Source organism: Numenius arquata, chromosome 14, assembly GCF_964106895.1.
Source record: "Numenius arquata chromosome 14, bNumArq3.hap1.1, whole genome shotgun sequence".
NCBI lineage: Eukaryota > Metazoa > Chordata > Aves > Charadriiformes > Scolopacidae > Numenius > Numenius arquata.
In genome coordinates, this window is record NC_133589.1 from 5620810 (window position 1) to 5644982 (window position 24173).

General features: G+C 45.1%; 1 protein-coding gene across 1 annotated transcript in view; it reads right to left on the minus strand.

Moving 5' to 3' along the window:
- CACNA1H (calcium voltage-gated channel subunit alpha1 H) overlaps positions 1–24173 on the minus strand; it is a 252290-nt gene that overhangs the window by 12271 nt on the left and 215846 nt on the right. The window contains exons 24-30 of the mRNA XM_074158337.1: positions 23383–23596; positions 15766–15917; positions 13654–13763; positions 12414–12547; positions 11762–11832; positions 2777–2855; positions 546–667 (exon numbers count right to left, since the gene is read on the minus strand). Of these exons, the coding sequence (XP_074014438.1) occupies positions 546–667; positions 2777–2855; positions 11762–11832; positions 12414–12547; positions 13654–13763; positions 15766–15917; positions 23383–23596 (882 nt within the window). The remainder of the gene's footprint in view (positions 1–545; positions 668–2776; positions 2856–11761; positions 11833–12413; positions 12548–13653; positions 13764–15765; positions 15918–23382; positions 23597–24173) is intronic.

Sequence of the window (24173 nt, forward strand, 5' to 3'; positions counted from 1 at the left end):
TGGACAGAAGAAAATACGGACATCATGAATTACATCATCTACAAAGAGGAGGATTACGTTATGTCCCAAAGGCACAGGGACAATTCCACTCCCAGAGCAGAATAGAAAAAAAACAGGAGCATAAAAAGTAGGCCAAGGTTCCCTACCTACACAAGGAGAAAGCAGAACAAGGGTCAGGCAAGTGGTAGTCAGGAATAAAATTGCTCTGTCACATTTTAATACAAGAAAAAGAGGGACTGGTGACCAGAGGCTAACCATCATCTCCCCTGGCTTCCACCAATCTGGTCCCCTTTCACCCCTTTCACAGAGTGTATGATTACTCCTCTCGGCCATAAGAACTGGCATCGTTTCCCCAAAGTTAAAACATACATTAAAAAGAATGAAGTTTCAAGTTGGGCGCGACTTAGGACAAATTATCCCTTGAAAATAAACTTGGCTTTTAAATGGGAAAGTTTTAATTTTGATGTTTTAAAAGGAAGGGGCCTAAATTTTTTTGAAATCTATGTATCTACGGACAGAAGAAAGTACCCAGAGATTGCACGCACCTTCATGATACCGTTCCAGTTGTCTCCTGTTGACACCCTGAAGAGGGTGAGAAAGGCCATGCCGAAGTTGGTGAAAGTTGCGTGCCGGCTCAGACCTTCACAAGGATTTTCTTCACTGCAGTCTGCAGGAGTGAGAAGCAGAAGCACATCAGTGAAGTCACATTTTCCAGTGCTTATTCAGAGCAGCTCCCCAAACCTCATGGTGAGACCCTGGGATATGTCACACTGATACATGGCACCCAGCAGGACTGCTAAGCGGTGATCTCATGGTGGCCTGCAACTACTGAAGGGCAGCTGCAAGAGATCATACGGCCAAACTCTTCTCAGTGGAGGCTATAATGAACAGCAACACATTGTGGCTTAGGAGGTCCAGGTTGGACATTAGGAAAGCTGTTTTCATCCCAACAGCCCTGGGAGAGGTCACCAGAGAGGTTTTTGTTGCAAGTTTTCAAGATTTGGTTAGCAAAGCCACAGCTACTCTGAGCTAGTGATGGGGCTTCAAGTGGGAGGCTGGGTGGGGACCTCCAGAGGCCTTTTTCACCAACAGTTCTGTGATTCCCTTGACTTTATCCCAACAGGCAGAGCCAACACAAAGAGATATAAAAGGAGGTGGAAACAAGCACCTGCTGGACTGTCTCAACAAATAGTATCCTATTTTTTTAGGTTTAGCTTTACAGTATCCTTTGTCTGTTATCCTCTTGATTATGTCCTTGTCTTGATTATTTTTTACAGGGTATATATCCCATGAGAGATATTTCACTGAGATAAAGTGGAGCAATTTGACATTTTTCCCCTGAGAATTAATATACTAATGAATGTAAATTGAACATATGAAATATCAGTCTTTCCATAAAACACAGGCTCATTAAATATTCATTAGGACAGGCAGCAATGTCTCTTGCTAAGGCATTTCACTATTGGGTATTTATTTCAGAGGCAGATAGGAAGGAAAACCAAAAAAGCAAAAAAACCTCCACAAATGACCAGTCTTGGGGGAGCAAATGCTGACAGTTCTTGTGGCTGACGTGGACCAGCAGTGATTGGGAAAAAAAAAGTGAAAGTATTCCCAGTTAAATTGGGATGGGAAGTGGCATGTTGACAGCTTGCAGTTTTCCCCAGATGAGATCGGGGCTTTCCCAGTCACTGACCACATGCTGTGGTTACCTGGGGGTGGCACTCACAAGGCGTGTGTGTGTGGGAACACAAAAAGGATTCAGAGCAGCAGAAGATGTCTCTGTAAATATTATGGCTGAAGCAATACATACCTATATATCTAGACATGTAACATAAACCCTGCTGTATTTAATTTGGGGTGGATGCAGAACTGATTTTTTTCCAGAATTTGTTGAAGACTGAAAAATAATTTGTCTTTGGTTGAAAGAAATCTTCTGCTTTCAGGCATTTGTAATCTGAGCAGAGGGCTGGACTCATAAAGGGGATTAATGGCAGCCATAAAATCACCACGGAGGAAGGGCCCTTCTGATGCTCTTGAAGCTCTAATTGGGATGCAAACGTTGAGAAGGCAGAGACATCTCCTTTGAACAGCATGTTTAAAGGCAGTGACTGCCTTGGCCTGGCTAAGCTGGGCAGGGTAGGGCTATAGTGTTTTCTCTCTGACTCCACCTGATGTTCTTTTTAGTGGTGGACACATCCATGATCAGCTATGCAGTATCCTCGAGCTGGAGGAATAAATGATGCTAGACAATCAGGAACCAGTGGATGCTTCCTGATTTATGTAGAAAGGGGGAGGTGATGCTGAGAAGAACAATGGACAGACGAGATTTGGGCAGCTGGAAGAGTAATGTCAGCCAAGTGCAGAAAACTAATGGAGTGTGGTGGAAGCTCTGAGGAGGGACATGTTTACGGTGGCATCTCTCCAGCACGAATCTGACTACCATCCAGCTTTGCAGACTCATGTTCTGTCTTAAGTAGCAAACTTCCATCTTTGTGAACAAATCCATGCTGGACAATTATATTTAAACAGTTCCTCTACAGCCAAGGGCGGTGTTGGACAAATCTCTAAATGCGTGTGTGTGTGCACATTAGACAGGTTCTGTATTACATCCTCATGTGTCATCTGTGACCCTGAGATCAAGAGAAAACCTTAATCTTCCTACCATGAGCTGTGAAGCTAAGGAAGGCCCAAGAATGAGAGAGAGAAGAAAGGAAACAGCTAGATATCAAATAAACATCAACCGGATGAAATAAATTGTGTCAGGCACATTACTCACCTAGCTTGCCAAACAATTCCACTCCCAGGGCAGCATAGATAAAAAACAGGAGCATAAAAAGTAGGCCAAGGTTCCCTACCTACACAAGGAGAAAGCAGAAGAAGGGTCAGGCAAGTTGATGTCATGAATAAAATTGCTCCATCACATTTTAAACACAAGAAAAGAGGGACTGGTGACCAGAGGCGAATCATCATCTCCCCTGGCTTCCAACAATCTGGTCCCCTTTCACCATTCTGCTTTAATAGACCCAGAGAAGTCTCCTGTGTGGGGGAAGGTGCAGATGCTCCCACGTGCAAAGTAGTCTCTGTGGCTGGTGCCTCTCCATCACCCTTCCACTTACCCGGGATGCTGCCTTCATCTGTAACTTGGCCAACTCGTAGCTGTAGCCTCAGTGGCACTTAGCACTGCACTTCAGTGCACTGGTAGTTTAAGTGACCTGGTTTGAGTTTTAAGGGCCTTTCCCTTCTGTTTGCCAGGTTCGAGACTGAGCACAAAGGCTGAGGGTTTCAAGTCAGTGACATTAACAGACGTCTCAAGCCACAAGGGGAACTGCCTGGTTTTCAAAGGTTTCACTGGCCTGGAGGGCTTTCAGAAAAGGAACATATGCTCCAGTAAGATGTAAAGCTCTCCTAGCCTTGGCACTTTACAGGTATTTCTCAGCAACAACCACCTGAATTTTAGCTTTCAATGTCTCAAAAGAAAAGCCTTATTCCATACACCAACACTTCACCGCAGGCACCTTGCAGTTCAGACACTGCGTGGTGTGCTGCTATTAGGTACTAACACGCACTGCAAGGTGGCTGGAGGGGGTGCGGATAGAAGTGCAACGATGCTAAAGGGAACACAAAGGTTCCTATTAACAGTGACATTACCATTATCTGCACTGCAGTCAATCACCATATTGGGTTGTTAGGTCCCGGTCCGACTGTTGGTCCGGGAGGGGTTGAAGCAGATTTTTTGTGATTCAGGCAGAGAACATGAAGGCAGAGTGACCTGACCAGCTAACCACCTGCATTTTATCTGCAACTAACTCTGGTCACATTTACCTTCCCTGCCACTTTTAAATGCCTTGTGTCTATCGTTTTGTAACAGAGAGAGAGTGATTGAGTTCTCCAATTAGACATGGTGTCACAAGTATTTTATCTCTGAATAAAAATGGACTAGGTGGTGACTCAGGTACTCAGGCCAAGGGATTCACGATCTCCAAGGTATCTTCTAGCGAATGCTACAGTTTGAAACAGCTTTCTTCTCTGAGGCAGCACAGCCACAGTGCTGCTGGGTATTTCGACCACGCTGCTTAATTTCATTAGAAAGGTTATCAGTATGATACCTGTCATCATAAAATTAACACAGCTATCACTTATGAAGTAGGTTTTTTTGTATTAAAGAAGTGGGAATAGTCAAATCACCCAGTGGAGACTGTAATTGCTGTGAAGCCTAAACTGGCTGCTACACATAGAACTTTGCAATTCCACTAACATTATTACACATTATTATCATACTCCCGGGAATAATAGAGATAATACAGTGATGTGGATGGTTGGTCTGGATTATTTCATCTGCATGTACTGTCTTCTGGAATAGTGCTTCCTAACCCGTATCTGCTGGACCACTGGTGGTTTGTAAGACATTAGAAGGCAGTCTGCAAAATGACTACAAATTAGAAAATACAGGAAAACAGGCCCATAAGCAAATGCATACACATGCTGCCGGGGAGGCAAATGAGCAAATAATTAAAGAGAAGGAAAATAAAAGTGATAAACAAGTTTTCTAGGTTGAGTGTAAATTAAAGTCTGATGTTGTAGCACTGCAGAAGAGGGTCTTGGAATTTTTTTCAAAGACGACTATAAGTTGAAAATTTTACTGCTATTTTAATGCCTAATAAATCAGCCTGGAAACTTCTGCCATTGGTGAAATTCCAAAGAATTTAGACTAACATCAAAGTTATTACCAGGTTATCAGTCAAAACTATTATCTATCTCTCAACATGCAAAGCATGTTATGAGCTGACATTTGCTCATAAACAATTTGTCTACTATCTAATGTGCATTTGTAAATGATCCGGTATTTAAGATCGTGACTAATTACATTACTGAACCAACATGTCTCATAACTAGTCCTTCAAAGACCAGTTTACACTCACGGGTTTGCTGCATAGGCTCAAGGCACCTGAGCCATAGGCATACTCTAAAAATGCTGACAGAAGCATGTTTGCTAAGGTGGTGTTTGCTGGTGTCTAAGGTCGCATGTGCCCTTGGCTGACAGCAGACACATGGGCAGTTCTGAGGCTCAGCTGATATGCAGGATCTCTCAGGAAGTGACTGAGCATCTGACTGATGTGGAAACGTGGCTACACGAAAAAGAGATGTGGGAGACAGCAGCAAGCCAGAGATCCTGGGAAGGGTGATGGTATGACTTTTACTGTTAAACTCCATCCCAACCTGTATCTAGACATCCAGAGCTGCCCTGGAGTGTCAGCTAAGCAGCAGGTTGCTCCCTATGTGCACAAGAACAGCCTGCTGCTGTGACCACCCCCTGCAGATGTAGCATCCACATGGATATGTGCAGGCAGTTGGTGGCTTGTGAGCTTGGAGAGGGCATGATTTTCTCAGCCGTTCACAAACACCTGATGCCCAAGAGAATGTGGCTGAGCAAAATGGCTCACCTCTTGCTTAGGTGCTTCAGCAAAACTGCTTGGTCTATTTGTGCAGCTTCTGACTCTACTGAATCAGTACAAGCCAGTGCCAGATTTAATATTTTGTCAATGGTAGCCCATGGCTCTCTGGTACATGTCCTTCAGGAAAGGAAAGGAAGGTCCTCTTCAGCCCATGCCCTTCACCAACCCTGAGCGGTAGGACCCAAGGCATGTTCTCAGAGATGGGCTGGGGTGGAGGCAGTGAGGTCAGCCAGCGGCTGCTGAGTAGCAGAGAAGGCAGACTGGATGTGTGTTTGTGACCTTGAGTGAGTCATTCCTCTCCTGTAACTCAACGTACCCATTTGTAATACCCTTGCGGATAGGTAATTAATGTCTTTAAAGCACTTTGAGATCTACTGAGACCAGATAAGAAAAAGACCGTGCATGAATCATGCTGCTGGGAGGAACGGGAGGGGGCAGGAGCACATCCAGGCACTTTTCTCCAGCAGCCAAAGGCTGGGATGCCTGTGCTGGACTCTGCATCAGGGACAGAGATCCAGCTCTGGTCAGTAACCTCATCTTTGGCAGCCGGTCACTCAGGCAGGCTTTGAGAGGTGGTTCTGCTCTAGCAGCACTGAACAGGTCAGCCCATGCTCTCTTTATCTATCAGACTCCCCCTGACTTGGGCTAGTGCCTTTGGCTGGGCAGAGAAAATTACAGATAACGCCTGTCCGGCAGCCAGGGGCTATCCATCGTTTGCTGTGGCTCCAGTGTTGAGGGGAGGCTGTGGCCTGTAGGGAATGAAGCAGAGATGAAGAACATCTTGAAGATGTTCTTGGTGCCCTAAAGTGCCTCAGAGAAGCCACAAGAGAAGACAGAGACACTGGTGCGATTCCTCCTCGACCTTCACTTTCTGGCATCCTGGCTGTCATACACTGCTGGCAATAGTGTCCGTGTGCCTGAGACAGAGGGATGCTGTGGGGAGAGAGGCAGAGTCCTCCATCCCACCTAGAGGAGCAGAGAGTCCTTGTGTGAAGCACTACCACCCTTTACCACGGTGCATCCCAGCTGGATCTGTGATCTACCATTGCAAAAACCCTGGAATAACCCTGCTCTGCGACAAGGAAAGTGACCCTTCTCTCCACACACCCAGCAAAACCCCTCTCCCACTGCCCCTGCGTGGCCTGGGGAGGATGTCTCTACTTTAGGTCTTTGTGGACATCATTGCTATTAGGTTTTTTACCTCCCTTTATGTGAGACTGCAGTAGCTAATCACCACTGCATGTCCCATCAGAGTTCAACCTCTGACCTATGTCACTAAGTAAAAAACCCACATCTGCAGGCAACTGGGACACAAAGCAACCATGCCAGGTTGGGTTAGCTTGGTATGCGAACGTGTTGCATTTATCATGTACAACAGGAAACCGGCCACCTGGGCACTATCACTCCTCTTGCGCTGTCAGCTGTGTGATTCTACCCAAATCCCTCTGGATTCTGCTGATCTCTACTCTCCCTGCTCTGGAAGAGGCATTGATGAAATACATGTCTTCTGCTGCCCCACTCCTGCAATGGTTGGCTGAAGCACATTACAGTTCCTCTTGTGCCTCTTCCTGCTCTGACATCAATTATTTCTGCATCACTAGCCCACACCTTGGCATTTCAGTTGTCCATGCAGGCAATGCACACACCTCCCTGGGATGCCTGTCAAGAGCAATTTTGCATAAACCTAAGTCCCTGCCAATCCTTTCCAAGGACACGAGTCCTACTCATCTTCCTTCCAGCACTCTCCAGCCAAAGCAATAAGCCTGGCAGCAGGAAAACACAGTGTAATTTATGCACTAGACCCAAGAGAAAATGAACACATTTGTCTGCTTGGAAAACGGAGGCCATCTGTGTGAATTCCAGGACTAGTGGAAAGACACAGACAGACAACCTTGGAGGCTAAAGTCATCTCATTGGTGCAACCACAAGACCACCAACTGAACTGAATGAGCTTCCCTTTCCCTGTATCCACTCAGCCCCACGGAGACCAGTACTAACAGCCATCAGAATGGTGGCTTCTTTACCTAATGATTTCTGCTTCACTACTCAAATCTCTCAGGCATCTCTGCACTTCTTTCCAGTGTGGAGCATTGCACACACACCCCTGTCTTCCAGAATCTGTCTCATCTGCAATGCTTGCTGGTAAGACATTTCTATTCTTGCTCTCTGAGCTTCACAATCACTGTGGGTTTTCAGTGTTTGGCAAAAGTAGGGCCGCCACTGCTGTTACACAATATCAAAAAACCTCTTCAAGAGCTGAAGGTGAGATAAGCACAGGAATTACAGCTCCATTAAGAGTTAAACTCCTGGACAAGAGCAAACTACAGACTCCGTCCTTCAGGGCACTGATAGAACGAGGAGTTCTTCACTTTTTTTCTTGGCACAGAGTCTATCTGGGGGGAGTTCAAAGCTTTGAAGACAAAGAGGAGGTATACTGTACAGTTCTGCATTTAATTAATATGCCACCCACAGACCACGTGAGAAAGAAGAAGAAAAAGGAACCCAGATCTCTTGATAAGAAAGTTCCGCATTTTACTATTGTTGGCCCTGCAGAGCCAGGATGGCAACTGGACTGGATTCCACATTGTTCTCTTTATCAGGAAGAGCACTGGCAGCTTAGCACTGACTGCAGGTTTTCTTACTGGCAAGCGATACTGGAAGTGCTGTGCAGACTGAGCTGGGCTGCTCAGTATTGTGAATTCACTTACACAATGAGCATTTTAACCCAGCCAAATGCAAAGTTACAAATCCGAAGTTCGGGCCATGCTACAGAAAGGGTGAATTGTACTTTGGAAAGCAGGGGATGTGAAAAGGACTAATTTGATTTGATTACCATCAAATAGGAGTCTTACAGAGCAGACGTTGCTTACAAAACCGATGCAGCCACCAGATGTATAAGCAAGGGAATATTCAGCAGAAGCATAAGAGTGGTATAATTCATTATATAGGGGGCCAGAGCTCACAAAGAAGAGGAAAACATTTGAAACAGGTCTTGAAAACCTGCTTCATACTGAGACATTAAAGGAGTTCAATGTTCTTCTGTTTGCCAGACTGCAAGAGATCATTTTATCTCTTATTGCTCCAAAAAGGAAAAGTTCTAGAAGAATAAAAAGCAAAATTACATCCAATGAAAAAACAAACGTGGCTAATTCAGACTAAAACCACCAGATTATTTTAGCAGAAAGACTAAACATCTACTGGAAGAATGTATTTCATCAGTAGGGGATGGCCAATTCCCTAACACTTTGCATCCTTAAAACAAGGCCAGGTGGCTTTTAAAAGACATGTTGAAGTTCCGTGCAGAGCTGTGTGGTTTGTGTTGGGCTAAGAACAGGTATCACAGGGGAGTTTTTGGTCTTTGAACGGCAGCACTGAACTGGCTTAATTACGACTGGTAATGCCTAAGTGATGAAGTCAGTGCTGGTCACGCCAGCTCAGCTCTTTTTAGTTGCTCAGTTTAAAGCAGTGGATCGATCTGTTTCAAGTTTACACCAGTGTAGCTAATTCTAGCACTTCACACTTTAAAGACCGTGGCAGATTTCATTTGTTCTCCAAAAGAGGGTGCCATGAGGGTACACCTTCAGAGCTAAGGCTGGGAGTGCCTTTCTAGGTGACCATGGCCCCACTACTTGTTCAACCTTTTGCTCAACCACCTGTGAAATTGGAAAACTTTTGAAAAGGAGACACTGCCTCAAGACTGCACAGCAGTGGGTAAAAGAGCCAGTGCTGCACAAGCACAGATGGCCTATGGCAGGAACATGATGACTGATTCACACCATCCCAAATATTTCCTGGGACTAAGAGGGCATGGAGGTAGTGGGCAAAGAAGGTGACATTTTGAGGTCTTTCCCTGACCATTCTTTCTGCCTCTCTTGCCTCTCCTCATTTGTTCTCTTCTACTCCATTTCTGTTTTTTCAGAGACATGGTGGAGGAGAAGATCTCTGAACTGGTTGACACGAGGTTACCAGGCAATGAGGATGCAGTAGGGTAGGAAATCTTCCTGCATTGAAAACAGCAGCTCAAGGTCAGTCTGAAGTTCCAGAAGGGGAGACTAAGCCCATACTGTGACAGCTTCAGTCTTGGATCAAAATGCTAACATTCCCCAAAGTCTGGTGATAGTTGGTTCTCTAAGTGTTGCTCAAGCTATATCTGCTGCTGAATAAAAACAAATAGGAAAGTGATGAAAATCACCCAAAAGAGAAAGAAAGTGTACTGCAATGACAATACCTTCTCATGGTAAGCCCATAAATGGACAGTCTACATACACAAGACAAAGAATTTCCCCCAAACCTTAATGAATAAACATCAAATTCATTTTTCTTGTCACTTAGCAGACACATTCAATGAGGATTTTCCAGCTGTGGTTTTAGGCTTCTAAATTAATCGGGGTGGGAACTGTTCCCCTACTTTTGAAATTAAAGCTGTAGCTTTATGAAGAGTGATTGTTCTTGGAGAGCTCTTCCCAAACTTCCTTTCTTATTTTCTGAATTTCACTGGATGACACAATGGCATTTTTATCTGGGCAAGATCTGCTTGGAATATCCCTAGGGATTTCCCTTTAAAAGAGACTTTGTTTTGAATGTAAACTGCAAAAACACCCCAAGGAAACAAAAAGCCTGGCCTGCAGCCACCCTATTGTTTGGGGGGGAGAGAAAACAAGGGGAAAGTGAAAATATGCTCTGTAATCACAATGCTTTCGAAAGGAAAAAAATAGACACAAATCAAATGCTTTCTTGAAATGCCAAAACAGGGGTCAGGTTGGTAAATTCCTTCCTTTAGTCTCAGCCAAAATCCATCACTGAAAAGGAAATCTGAATACCAAGGGGCAAATGTCTCAGATTAGAAACATCTTTATGGCAGTGATGAAAAGTAAATAGGTCTTTCCAAGAAAAAGAAATTCCCCTTGTTTTCCTGTTCATTTTGAACAGATATGGGCTTCTTTGTACTTAGCAACTGACTCATAGGGGTATATTTGGGTAATTACGTGTACTAGTTCTACTGATTCTCATATGGTCACTCATATTCTGGAAGAGATGTCCACACGGTGTGTGCTTTTGGCCAAGCCACAGTGCCATCATCCTGCCTTTGAGATGTGATCCCTCTGCAGAGAGCTGAAGTCGATGATGTGACTGCCCGCCATGGTGTGTTGCCATGGTGTGTCTCCCTGTGTCTATGGGACTGGGGTGGGAGAAGGGAGGCCTGACTCTCCCAGTTCATCTCAGTGCACACCACACTGCCTTCTACACAGAATGGAGTGGTCCTACTCATAAAGCTCCTTCCAGCAACTCAGCTGTGGGATGTTCTGGAGGGGTTGACAACTAAGGACTTGTCTGACCATGCATGTGCATCCTAAAAGTGCTGCTTCTGAATTGCCAGCAGAGTTGCTCTGCCTCATTCTTGATGGCCTGGCACCTCATATTGGTACTCACTTTTGGGTAAAGTGTGGCAGCAAATGTTACCAGTACTGTCTGGTGGGATACAGGATCCTGGTGATATATGAAACTGGAATGTGTAGGCAACTGAACTAACTCTAAAGACTGAAAGATTAGGACTCAAATCATCATACGCACAAACTAGCAGAACAGACCTTAAATAGCATAAGATTTTAAAAACTAAGGAACCCTAAACTTCTTGGAATCCTTCTGATGTGCTTTAGATCTTTTTGAGGGGGGAGTGCAAGTCAGCAAAAAGTTTCTTTCCTTCTTTTTCAAATAAATGCATCCATAAAAATGTGGTCCCAGGAAATGGACACTTGAAAGATCCTATCAAATATCATTAAGATTGGCTGGATCATTGCTCCTCTTGCAGCTCATGAGAATATGGAGACTTGAGACCCCACTTCAAGCTTTTAACACTCAGAAATGTCCCCCCTGTTTGCCTTTTAAACAGGGGGGACATTGCAGCTCCTCTGTCAATAGGCGTCAATAAACATGGTTGCTCCCGTCTCACAAAAAAGCCTGCTGAGCTGGAAGCTGTGTACTTCCAATGCTTTCCCCAACAGTTTTCTCTGTCTATCCTTGTGTTTCCTGAACTTGCCAGTGAAATCTGTTTTTTAAGAGCTCTGCCTACAGCAGTTGGCTCTCTGTTAACTCTTTTTCTATCATTGTTTCTCCCATCTAACACACACTATGTGAGCAGGATGTGCCACGCAAAACTCTGCTACCAAGTCACTGGTGGCAGCAAAGAAAGCCTTCCCAGATGGCTTTCAGTGCCCACCAAACACGGTGGCACAGAGCTGTCCCCAGGTCCAATAGGCATAGTCCACCAAGGAGAACAAGCTGGGCATGGATGAAGTCTGGGGGCTTACCTGGGGAAGCGCTTGTACCACTGTGTCCAGGAGAGCTCGCATCCCGGTGGCCATTTTAAGCAGTTTCAGCACTACAATGAGAATCAAATCCTGGTCAGCGGGGCTGGGAAATATTTCAAGCAAAAGCCATAAAGGAAATCTAGCTTCAGATATTGTAGGGATGGTTTATATCTCTCTTGCATCTATTCATACAGATGGCAAGCTCACTGCTTCCTGGCAAGGCCCACAGAACATCTGAACATCCTGACTACTTCCCCCACCAATTAATATTAAGGACATCAGTCAAAACAGATCAAAAGCTGGAAGAACTCCAGCGTGCCCTACCAGGAAAATGGGAGAGTGATGGGGAGACACTTTATCAGTGAAGAGCATCATCTCAGGCTCTGATCCTCCCTTTTCCACGTCATCCTGCTCTTGTCTGGTATGAATATAAAAGGTCTGTGATCCCAGGTTTGAATTAGAGACCAATCTAAGATGCCACTGCAAACATCCATGGAACTCCACTTAGCTTGTCTCTGAATTGACATTTTGGAGCCTCATCACCTAACTGTCCTCAAATCAAACTGAAACATCAAGACTAGAAGAATAAACGGCCAAACCATTTCCTGACACGTCTGGAGTGATGGCTGAAGACCTATGGAGCAGGCCATACCTCTTGCTATTCTCAGCACCCGCATGATGCGTATTATTGTGGGGTTGATGGGCAGTGCAGCATTCATCTCAATTTCCTCCAGCGTGATTCCCACAATTGATAAGAGAACTATGGCCAAATCCAGCTGATTCCACCTAACAGACAAAGAGAAGAAGGACACAAAAATTAAAAAGCACCCAAAAGTAGAAAATTAATTGTTAAGAACAAGCACAAGCAAATCCCAAATGCCTCTCCTCTCTCATATGTGGGCTCATGATCTACGAGGTAGAAAATCAACTCACTGCAGCTGGCACAGATGCCCTCTGAGCCACAAGATGCCATAGACTGTGACTGGGAGGTGTTCCTGCCTACTTCCCAGTCCCTATCATCCCCCTGCTATCATCTTGGAGCCGCTCATGGGGACAAGATACTAGGCTAGAGGGACCTTTAATGTGATGCAATACAGCTGCTATGTTATGTCACCTGTCTCTTGAATTACTCCACTTGAGTATCTTCATTGATTAATAGCCTAACACTTGTAGAGGGCCTTCGGCACCAGCACTAGAAAGACAGTAAGATGTGAAGAGGCTGAGTGTCTTTACTACACAATTTCCCTCATAAGTAATATTGCTTATCTCATAGCAGCTTCCAACCACTCAGTCGGGATAAATGAGGCAAATAAGCTGATTTTGTGGAAAAGTGTCCAATCTTACCCTGCTCCCCAGCAAGTTGCCAGGCCACAATGTGCTCTCACACATATTTGCTTCTGGCTAAATGTGAGGCAGAGTAAGATCCATAGGTCTCTGTAGCTGGGATCTGAAGGCACAACTACCGCTGTCTTTGCCAAAGGCTTTGCAAATCCAGCAGTCTACCAAAGGAGTGGTTTGGATTGCAAAGCAGACTTGTTTTCAGGACTCTGTGACCTTAGGTTGCCAGTCCTTTTGAGGACTGGATTGACACCAACAGGTTTCTTCTGACCTCTAAGGTGAGCCAGTGGGGGAGAGGCAGATACTGAGGGAAAGCATGTACCTAGAACTTTGTAATATTTCCTGCATTCCCTCTGCAAAGTAGTACGGGCAGTTCTTAGAATTTTTAGTTCCTACACTATAAAGTTTGCACCCATGGAGAGACAGCCCTTTGCTCTTCCTTGCACACAGCATGTAGTACTATCATAGTGATGCTACATTTACCCAGCATCTGGCTTTGAAACTAGGTCACTACTGCTCTACCCCAAATGCACAGGAGTTTCAAATATTCTCACCTGTCCTTAAAGAACCTTCGAAAACCAAATGCCACCAACTTCAGAACTGCTTCGAACACAAAAACTATGGTAAACACATAGTTGCAGTACTTCAGGGCTTCATCCAGGGACTGAAATGAGAGACACCAGTTAGACCAGCCCAAGATATCCTTTCCTAGAGCCCCTGCAGAGGGTCTGGCAGGCATCAAGGTGGTATAGGCACAGACATGTAAGAAGTCAAGTCATAATGGCTTGCAGAGCTCACTTACAAAACTGCACTAAACACACAGCAAAACTCAGTAAAGAATTAGACACTGATGCTAACAAAAACCTCATAAGCACTAACGCTAGTTGTGCTACAAATAACAAGAGCTATCAATCCTCCAACTTCAATGCATAAACTGTTCAGAGTCTGGGACAGAGAGAAAACTTTACCCCTTCCCCTAATAAACTTTAATTCTTCCGAACTGCCTGGACTTTGGTAGAATAAAAGACTTGACGGATCATTTCTTTATTCCAGCATGGCAATCCTTACGACAATGGTTTTGCTTAAAACACTCAGAAAAATAAATAATGTTGGAGATGGATTAAATCTTGCCTTCTTGAAAAATGTGACATCTCTAGAGCTGGGCAAAGTATGCCCATATTTGGTGCAATGTTCACGCTCTCTATAGAGCTGCTCTCGGAAGTCAGGAATCCACAGTGTTTATACTTTAGGATGATGAGTGTTTACAATGGATTTCATTCAAACTGTAGGCCAACAATAGCAAAAGAATCTTGCTGGGACCTTAAAATAGACAGTTGCAGAGTGAAACAGCTCTGGTTGGGTAGGGATTTGGGGAGAGGAGAGAGAGAAGGGAAATTTACTTAAATGTGATCTATATGGTCCCTTCCAACTCTAAAAAAATTCAGTGAAATTCAGTGATATAGGTTTCTTACAATAAAAAAATGGTAACAGCGAACATCAAAACAGACACAATTGGAAATAAGATGCAATAGAGGAGTCTGCAAAGCAGTGCCTGCTTTGTTGACAGAGGAAGCCTCAGGCCACAGGAAAGCTCTCCTCGTCACATTTGTGTGATATCTGTGCTTTGGTGACCCCAGATATGTGGGGTGACCATGCACTGATTTTTTGGGAACAAGAGCTGAAATTTTTTCAGCTGTTAGCATTCCTTGATGCACCACTATCCCTATTTTTGTTCCAGTGCCTAAAATAAAATGGCAACTTAAAAGCATGTGGGGCAATTTACTACTTCATCTGAAGGGCACTGCCTGAGCCTGAATTCTCCTATCATTTGTGATGGTTTGCATTCAGCTTTACAACACTATGTTTTACATGAACATAAACCAAGTATAAATAAGAGCTAATCTGGATAAATAACATTGACATGCGAACCAAAGGCTGTTATGCGAAGGAATTATGGGGGCAGAACAGCACAGAGTCAGCTGGTGTGAAACACACAGGCCTGGTGCCCCTTTGGCTTAGCTTCCAGTAGGCATTTGCAGGTTATCCGGCAGACCATGCAATACTAGGAAAGTAAACACTGAGCCTAGAGCTCCATGAATGATAATGCGATGGAAGATTAATATATGCGGCAAATGGACAGGCTATATGATTTATGCCAAAGGTTTTCTTTGGAAAGAATGATACATAAGGAAAAGAAGGGTTGTACTTAACAGTTGGTTTATTCTAAATTCATTGAGGAAAAGTTGCTCTACATTCATTAACTACATGTTTCTATCTGGCAGTGGAATATTCTAAAACTCTGGACTGTTTTACAGTGTAAGGGTCAGTCATGTCTGGGATCAGGAGAGGAAATATTTGGACTGGTCTTTTCCTAGTAAAAGTTTAGTTCACTCTCCATTAGCCTTATTCTGTTTTTTAATGCAAGAAGAGGGAAATCAAGCGTTTGGCTGAGGCAAATGTCTCCCATCTGGCCTAGAGTTAGATGGATTGCAATGCTGAGCCTGGAGCCTGCTGAGGCTTTCAAACAATAGGGAATGATCCCAGGGAAGCAGGGCTGGCTGCAGACTGGTCAATGGTATCCCAAGGGAAAAGTGTATCGTCCTCAGGTCCTCTGCCACCCCACACCGCTGTGTTTCACAACTGACTTATTGATGGGTGTCTCTTACCTTTGGCTGGTTGTAGTGCTCCATCGACATAGTGATGACATTGACCCCAATGATGAAGGTGATGAAGAGGTCGAGATAGTGGCTGGTACAGAGGGTGTGAATGTACTTCCGTGCTGGGGAATAGTCAGCGTAGTAAGGCCTGCGTTGGGCTTCTGTAGAAAAAGAGAAAGAAAGGCAACGCAATGAACACAGGCCCTGCTGCATGGTTGGCAGCCATCACAATGTGGCCTATGGGTCATGTCCTACACCTGGATGCAGGCAAAGCCTGTGGGGGAACTGATTTAAATAAGCCACATGAAATGGCAAAGTGATTCTACCCAGCAGTGAGGCCTTCGAGAACTGCAGTGGGGCTACCATGCTGAGCCAAACCTCTTGTGCCTGCAGAAGGGATCCCCACAGCTTTGACAACCAGGTCCTTTTTTCTCCCAAGTGCTCTCTGTCTTTACTGCTCGGTCTCAGGCCAGAGGACAACTTCTTCACTTAATGGGACTCGTCACAAACCAGAAAAGTTGAGAAGCAGGATGGAAATGAGACCCAAAGCCAAGAGAAAAGCTTCAAACCCAGCAAAGCTTCAGCTCCGGTTTAGAGGAACAGCTTTGGGCAGGTCTCTCATATGCATCTCTCCTAATCCTGCTGATGTCAGGCATGTGTCATGTAAGAAAAGAACATAACCTGAGCTCAGCTTCTGTGACAGAAGACTTTTGGTGTGTTTTAAAGGTCTAAAGAAAACATAGCAATGCCTGTGGCAGAGTAGGGCACATGCGTGAGGGTTAGTAGCACACAGGAGAGCATCAACAGCAATGGAGCGGGGTGTTCAGCATCTGTCTCTATGGAGAGTATTAGCACAAGGTCCTCTGGAAATATATAAACAAAGGCATGGTTCCATCTAAAAAAACATTTGGGCTTTGACCACATGAATTTTATATCTCTGCCTCTGGTCATGACTCCTCCTGTCTTCTCTTTGAAATGGGGAATTTTCTGCCCATGACCAAGTTCCCAGGGCTGTTCCAGGAAGAGTCTTTGGATACTGCCCTGTGACTGAGTTGTATTTACTGCGTGTGTCTCTTAAATTAGACTGTGACCAGAAGAGAGCTGTGGGCACTTGCATGGAGTCAAATTCTTTTCAAACTTAAGAAATGTAAATAATCAAAAAATGTACTTAAAGCCAAAGTCAGCATTACTGTAGATTTTGCAAGTGGACATGTTAGGTCATACTAAGTCAGAGCAATATTGTTCTTAACAGGGAGGGTCTTTTTGCAAATGTTTCAGGAAATTCAGCTTTAAATGCATGAGGAGCTGGGGAAAAGGAGTTGTTTCACCTTAAAAATAAGGAGGGAAGTAAGTTCAAAAGTACTCAGTGCCTCCCTGAAATACATCTTTCACTCCTCTTGTATTGCTAATATCTTTCAGATGGAGTGACTCTGGAAATGTGGGTTGGGGTTTTTTTGGTAGTGCAACTGATACCAGATTAGAGTCCAAAACCCTAAAACAAATTGGATAAAGGGAAACTGAATCTGCTGCTCTCTTTCAACTACTATTTTTTCTGGTAGTTAAAAGCGAAGGCATTTGAAAAACATTTCCTTCTGACCAGGGTCACCTAGACTTATTTTTTCTGCTAATGGGTGTGGAAAAACAAGATGAAAGCAAGCACAATTGGTTTTTACTACATTTTTCTGTTGCTTTCATGTGCCTTAGTCCTACCAGTCATCTTGGACTGGTAAGGCTGTCTTTGCTACTGAGCTTGGCTAATCTTCCAACGTGTCTAAAAAGTAATAATAAAAACATTGCAGTATAATGTTTACCTAAGTCTGTACTATGTGCTTTCATGTGTATTCAGGATTACGACATATTTTTTGGGTTTTTTTTAAGTATCTTCTTGGGAATGCAAAAATTCAGTTTGTTGGGAAGTCCGAGAATACCCCAAATAGTCAAAAGTTATATTAAGGGACTATTTATTACTGACTAATGGTTGATTAATGGATCTCAGAACAACGTTTGCAGTGATGGGCAGTGTGTGAATACACTGGCTAGCAGTACATAAGGAAAAGAGGCTGCAGGTGACTGCAACTACTCTCTAACGTGCCCAAATGCAGCCATTGCTTAACTATTCAGTAAAAGATCAGGTGATTATTATATTTTATAAACTACTTGTATAATACTGAAGCATAATCACAAGAAGGCATTTTTCACTGTAAAGCTGCTGAACAGAAAAGCTTCCAGGCTGCCTGTCAGCAACACAGCGCTCTCTTTACGTGGGCTGGATACACAAATAGTAAGGAGGAATCACCCGGCCATCAAGGTGGGTCTGTTTTATTGTCTGAAAGTGTCTCAGAGGTCTGTGTCTGTACACTCTGCCAGTGCCTGGTCAACTGGTTCCTCAGAAAACTTGGGATAGGTTTAACTTGACTCGGGATGAGGGAGCTATAGGAAATTCCTTGTTCATTTAGGATGCACTACATCCCTGAAGCCAGGTTAACAGACGAGAAAGAAACTTCTCCTGGGGGGACACATACAAGGACAGCCTGGGATAAAGTTGACAACGCTTTGAAACACATGCAACAACACTGTCATGCTCAGTGCAGTAACCCATGCAATGTCCATTAGAGGAGATACCGCTCATGCGAGGCTAACGGTAGTGAGCAGGGGTGTGCAGGAAGGACAGGCCAGCTTCTGCTCTCAGCGATGTTGGCGTTAGGCTGGGGTGATCCCGTGAAGGCAGAGGGGTTGCAGCAGGGTGAAAGCAGTGAGATATCAGCCACACAGCTTCACTGCCGCTGTGTAAATGAAGTGGGTGCAAGTGTTCACTGCACACGCCTACTGCTACAGCGTGCTCAACCAGAGACGTGGAGTCTGCAAGAGAACCTGTATGAGGAGAACAGTGGACCATGGGGATGTGGGCACAGCAAACGGGGGAGATCTAGTGCATCGTTAATTACAGTAGGCAAAACGCAACCTGTGCCTGGTTTCTCCAGGGAAATTGGTTTTGGGAAGGGACTCCAATCAGCCAACTAGCAGACATATCAAACACAGAGAAGTATCCCTTCAGCTGAGCTGACAGTTTGAAATCGGTGGAAATGCAAGAAGGAAAGGAGAAACCATCAAACGTATGCAAAATGAAAAACCACAGCCCCTTCTCGCCCCCGCTTCTAGATGTTGACTAATGCTTGAATCTCACCTCTCTGAAGAGTATTTAAACTTCTTTGCTTGTGATTCTGCTGACATGAAAATTAATGAAGCACTGTCTCCTAGCTTAAAAGCATTTAGGTTGGCATTACAATTGCTAGCTACAGCTCCTCCATTATTCTCCTCTGCATGAAACATTAGAAAGCCCTAATGGGTTTATATGCATGCTTGGCACAGAGTAGCTCTATACCTGCAGCTGCCTGGAAAAATAAGCAAGATAGTTTGATAATTCCCTAGTTGGAAATACTAAACACTCAGATATGCAGTGCCCAAAATTTTACTTATGGCTCAAATGTTTCTGCTGGATACAGAGATGGTTCTGGCATCGAGAGGATGGACTAACTTAAATACCACTGCGTGCTGCCCACCATTGCTCACCCCTAGAGAGCAAGGCTTAGAGGCAGCGCTCTGAAAGGCCTCTCTGCTGGGTCTTAAAGCAAAACTGGCCTTTTCCTTCTACAATACCCAGATGCCCAGCTCTGTGTTGGGAAATGCCTCAGAGAAACACAGCTGAGGCCAAGCTCCTCTCGTACAGAGTGGAAATCAGGAAAAAGCATTTGCCTTTTCTTAGTTTTTGGGGTCTTCCCAGGGACCAGTGACTCGGTGACACTACTGAAAGGCATCTCTACTCCCCAGCTAGGGCCTCCCTTGGGATGTATCAGGCACTTCCAGCTTTTCCAGCGTTGCCTGCACTGCTTTCGGCACTGCTTTCAGCACACAGTGTCACTCAGACCCCGCTCGCAGCCTTTGAAGCCCAGCGCGGGGTACTGCCTGTGTTTGACCTGACACCGTGCTCTGCTCAGCGGGCCAGCTGCCTTCACAGCAGATAACAGCGGGCTGGATTTGGCCCCCTATGCTGAACAGAGAGGAGATCAAACCGATCCATGTGGTTTTAATCAAAAACCTTAATCTGGGGAGGCTGGTTTCAGTCTGTGTCTTCTGAGAAACTCATTAAAAGGTTAGGAGCTGCAGGATTATTAAATTACACTACACTTATTTACATAGTAGGTATAGTGGATGGCGGTAGTGACTGTGTCAGAAAAATGTTCTAGTTTATCTTGAATTTCTACCTTCACATGAAAAAGTATGCTGTGTGGTTCTGTCTTTACAAACATATCAAATGCATTTCTACGGCATATTCAACCCCCTGCCCTCTTTTCTCATGTGAGCCCTCTTTTCTCGTGACACGTTGGGTTCATGAGCTCCGTTGCCAGTGCCTCAAGGTGATGCTTATCACAGGAGCAGAGGGACTCAAGGCATGCTGATAAGAGACATGCAACCCTGTCCCAATCCCTTCACAAAAGTGGCCCTCGGAAACTTTTTGGAAAGGTCTGAGGTGCTGTCTGATGGCAGGAATATCTTCCTGCCAGGCTCCTGAAAAGTACCCCCAAAACAGACACACGATGATTTCCCATCCCACCCGCATTGGGGCTAATGAAGGAGGCATGTCCTGCTGCAGGGCTGTGTCCCCCATGGAGCAATCCCTCTGCCAGGCTCACAGCTCTGCACACAGGGTCCAAATCCCAGACCCAGCCTGTGGAGCCTGGGATTCGTACCCAGGGCTTGCTTTGATGGGACCATCCAGGCACTGATAAGCTGAGGCTTAACTCATTTCCAGGCCTGAGCCCAAGCCTACTGCGGCTCAATGGTGTCTTTCTGTGTGTGTAGGTACCTACAGATGCCCAAAGACGTCAATACACAGAAACACTCAGGGTGGCTACACACAGAGGACATTACAGACAGGAGACAGACTGAAGTAAAAGCAGGGCTCTGATAGGCTTTCCAAAGTAGGCTCCTTGCTCTTCCGCAGAATCACTGGTCTCTTGTGCCCACCCTGTCCCGTGGGGTCTGGCCTCTCACCCGCTCCTCTGTATGGGTGAGACACAGCGCTGGGGCGTGTGGCAAGCTGGCCGTCACCATGCAGCAATCCATGCCTGCAAGTGCACACAGACACTCCCCCACAGAGACTCTGCCACACATGGCACCAATCACATCTCACATCTTTCTGAGTCTGCCATGTTTTTTCACCAAATCCATCATCTTCTGAATTACCCAGGAGGTGAAAACTGCTCCCATTTGGATTAAAAAAAATCCATTAAAATGTAAATAGTAATCTTTCAAAATGTGTATCAGATATTTGATTTCACATTTTTAACAACCCAAATTTGGATGTCAAGCTGTCCATGCTGAACAGAGGCAGGTAGGAGACCTCAGGGCCAGATGATCCGAGGTGACCTCCTGGAAGCCCACTACATGGCCAAATGTTTAGCCTCTCAGTTGCTATATTGGACTTGATCACCTTCCAGAAAGCTGTCCTCCTCCCTGTGTGCTTTCAGTGAAATGTTACAACCCACATCTGTGCAACGCCTGGGTCTGCGGTCTGAAATATCTCCTCGACTCTATCCTTCGCGATAGCTGGATAATGAGGGGCAATATGTAAGTGCCCATCACTTTGACTGGGACTGGCTCTTTTCAGTGTCCAAGAAGTGAGTCACAGACAGGCTTGTATTGATTTGCTTACTAATCATAAACAGCAACTGGCTGTGGTTAAGCTATCCCTCCTTACCTGTGCCCCAGTCTATTATCTCTAAGGATGCTTAATGTTCTTTGTAAATAAGCTTTTCTTTTTTTTTTTCATATGAAACTTTGAGTTTATCTGGATGTCTTCTTGGGTCAGCACATTGGGGTAGAACTACTGCACAAGCAGGAGGGTTCTTGAGAGCCTGAAGTTGATTTCTCTTATTGTGCTGGAAGCGCTGCCTTCAGGATTTCCACTTCTAATCCTAACTGGAACCTCAAACTCAAAAACCAAAATGGGAAAAGGGAAATGAAGTTGCATTTGAACTATTCTAAATCTCTGAAGAGATTTAATGTCTGTTTGCGGCTAGCTAGTTTGATCTAGATTTCATTTTATCCGAGCTACTTAACTCACAAGCAGCTAAAATGAAACGGGCTTGGCCTTCACTGGGGTGTCAGCTCAGTCTGTCATTAAGGCCCTGTGCAGACCATGGTGCAGACATTTAGTGCTGAGGTCTCCCATGGCTCCAATAAAGAGGACCACAAGAGCAGGAGAGGAGCTGTGAGGGATACAGCTGCTGCCTTTTGACTCAAGCATGGATGGGTGGAGGAAATTGGCTGGAGTTTCTGCTAGCAAAGCCTCTGGCTGCTCTGTCCTTAGAGCTGGGCAAAAGGCTATTAGAGCCAACTGCAGTTTTCCCAGCTGAAAATGGATACTTAAGGCCTGATTTTTGGGAGACAACTAGCCATTTGTCACAATGAGATACTAGGTCCTTACAGGAGATTGCACAGTGCTAGGCAAAGAGCCACAGTACTGCTACGGCAAACAGGGCCAGAAGCACTCAAGCCTTATCCCTGTAAGCTGATCTCCGATCACAGTGGCCAAGCCATGTTCCCTCACTTACTTCTAAAAAATGCTTGCCAGCATCTAATGCAGGCTATCCCTGTTCACTAAAACTGGCTGGCAAGTCGGTGTGGATGGTTTCCTAGCAGTTTCCCGGGGAATACCCACCAGATGCTATCGGCAGCTTGTCCCTGGTAGAGCCTGCCAAGGAGCAGTGGAGGTGAGAACTAATACATGAGAACCCCTGGGAAGGTATGGGTCATGAAAGGAGCACAAGCTCGGGTGTTTTTCTGGTCTGGTTTGATGGTCCCTACTAGATCGACTAAGAAGCAGATTTTAGCTAAAGGCCTTCTGTTGCACGCTAATGGCCCTGCATCTGGCCAGTATTTCCATGTAGACCATTTGCAAGGACAAAGTGAGTCCCAGCACATTGCTCAGCAGTGAAGGGCTCCCCCAGCCTTTGATGGGGCAAGCATCTCTTGTAATGGACATCTTCCAGAGAATTTTCTGGACAGCCCCACCTTGGGGCTGCATTCCTCTCCCCAGGGCTGTTGCTTTGTTCATGCCCTCATGCAGCATGGTTGTGGCATGCGGGACCATGCGCTAGGACTCTAAAAAGCATCGCAATTATTTTCTCTAAGAAAAGAATTAATAAATCATACCACCACCATCATCAGATGCAAGCGGCACATTAAGCCACCAGGCTGCCCTCGGGACTGGCCTTCACACACACAAGAAGCATTGCAGCTGTTCACTCACTGCGTCCCTCAGTCACACCGCAAGCTCCCGCTCGGTGCTTGGGACAACCTTTGCCCTGCAGAGTGTGACAGAGGGCTCTGCTTGGAAGAGGAGGATTTTCTCCCCAGCCAAGTAAACAGGTAATGCTTTACATCAGGCTTGTAGAAGACAATTCCAGGGTGTTGGCAACCCAAGACTTAAGGTACCGCCAAAGAGGTAATGAAGCAAAACAGCCTCTTGAATCCCATGGAAACAAAACCAAACAAAAATGAAAGTCTTGCTTTGGGAGCAGGCAGGGCTCAGAAAGATTTTGGTTTGTAACGCAGTCTACCGACCAGACAGGTATATCTCCTTACTCCTGCGCTTTTTCTCCAAGCGTCTCAGCCGCTTCTCCTCCCGACGCCGGGCCTCCTCTGCCTCCTGGTGCTGTCGGCACTTGTGAAAGTTCTCCACCACCACCCCCACAAACATGTTGAGCACGAAGAAGCTGACGATGAGCAGGAAGGAGATGAAGTAGAGAAGCATCCAGGGGTTATGGTTCTGGATGGGCTGGTGAGGTGGGGAATTAAAAAACAAGAGACAAGAGGCATAGACAAGATGTGTATAAATCAGAATATTGGTCACTCTGTAGCAACAAGACAGCACAGTACACTTTTGTGGGGAGGAGAAGAGAGCTAGGAGGAGTTAGGAGATTTTTCCCCAAAGAGTTTCCTCTCATTCACTTTCTCACTGACTAGAATTTTACTTTTGTTGTAAGGCATGCCCTAGTCTCTATAAATTGGCTTACAAGATTTAATTATTTTGGCATTTATTTCACACAGCTTAAGATCAATCTCAATGGATATCCATCATCCCACCTGCAAGATCATTTTAGTTAAAGACAGGCTCCGGTGTATTTTTTTGAGATGTGGGCTTATGGTTAATGTTTCTCAGTTGTTATGAGATCTTCAGAAGCAGGGGAAAATTAAGTACAAAGTGTCACTGTAGCTACAATGAGGTACTACTCATCTAAGACTCTTGTCTTTCCGTTCCAAATGCCACATAACACACAAAATTAATTTAAGTCATCTCTTTCACAACATTCTTGGTTGTTTCCCATCTCATGCAAGTTTGCTCTTATTCATTA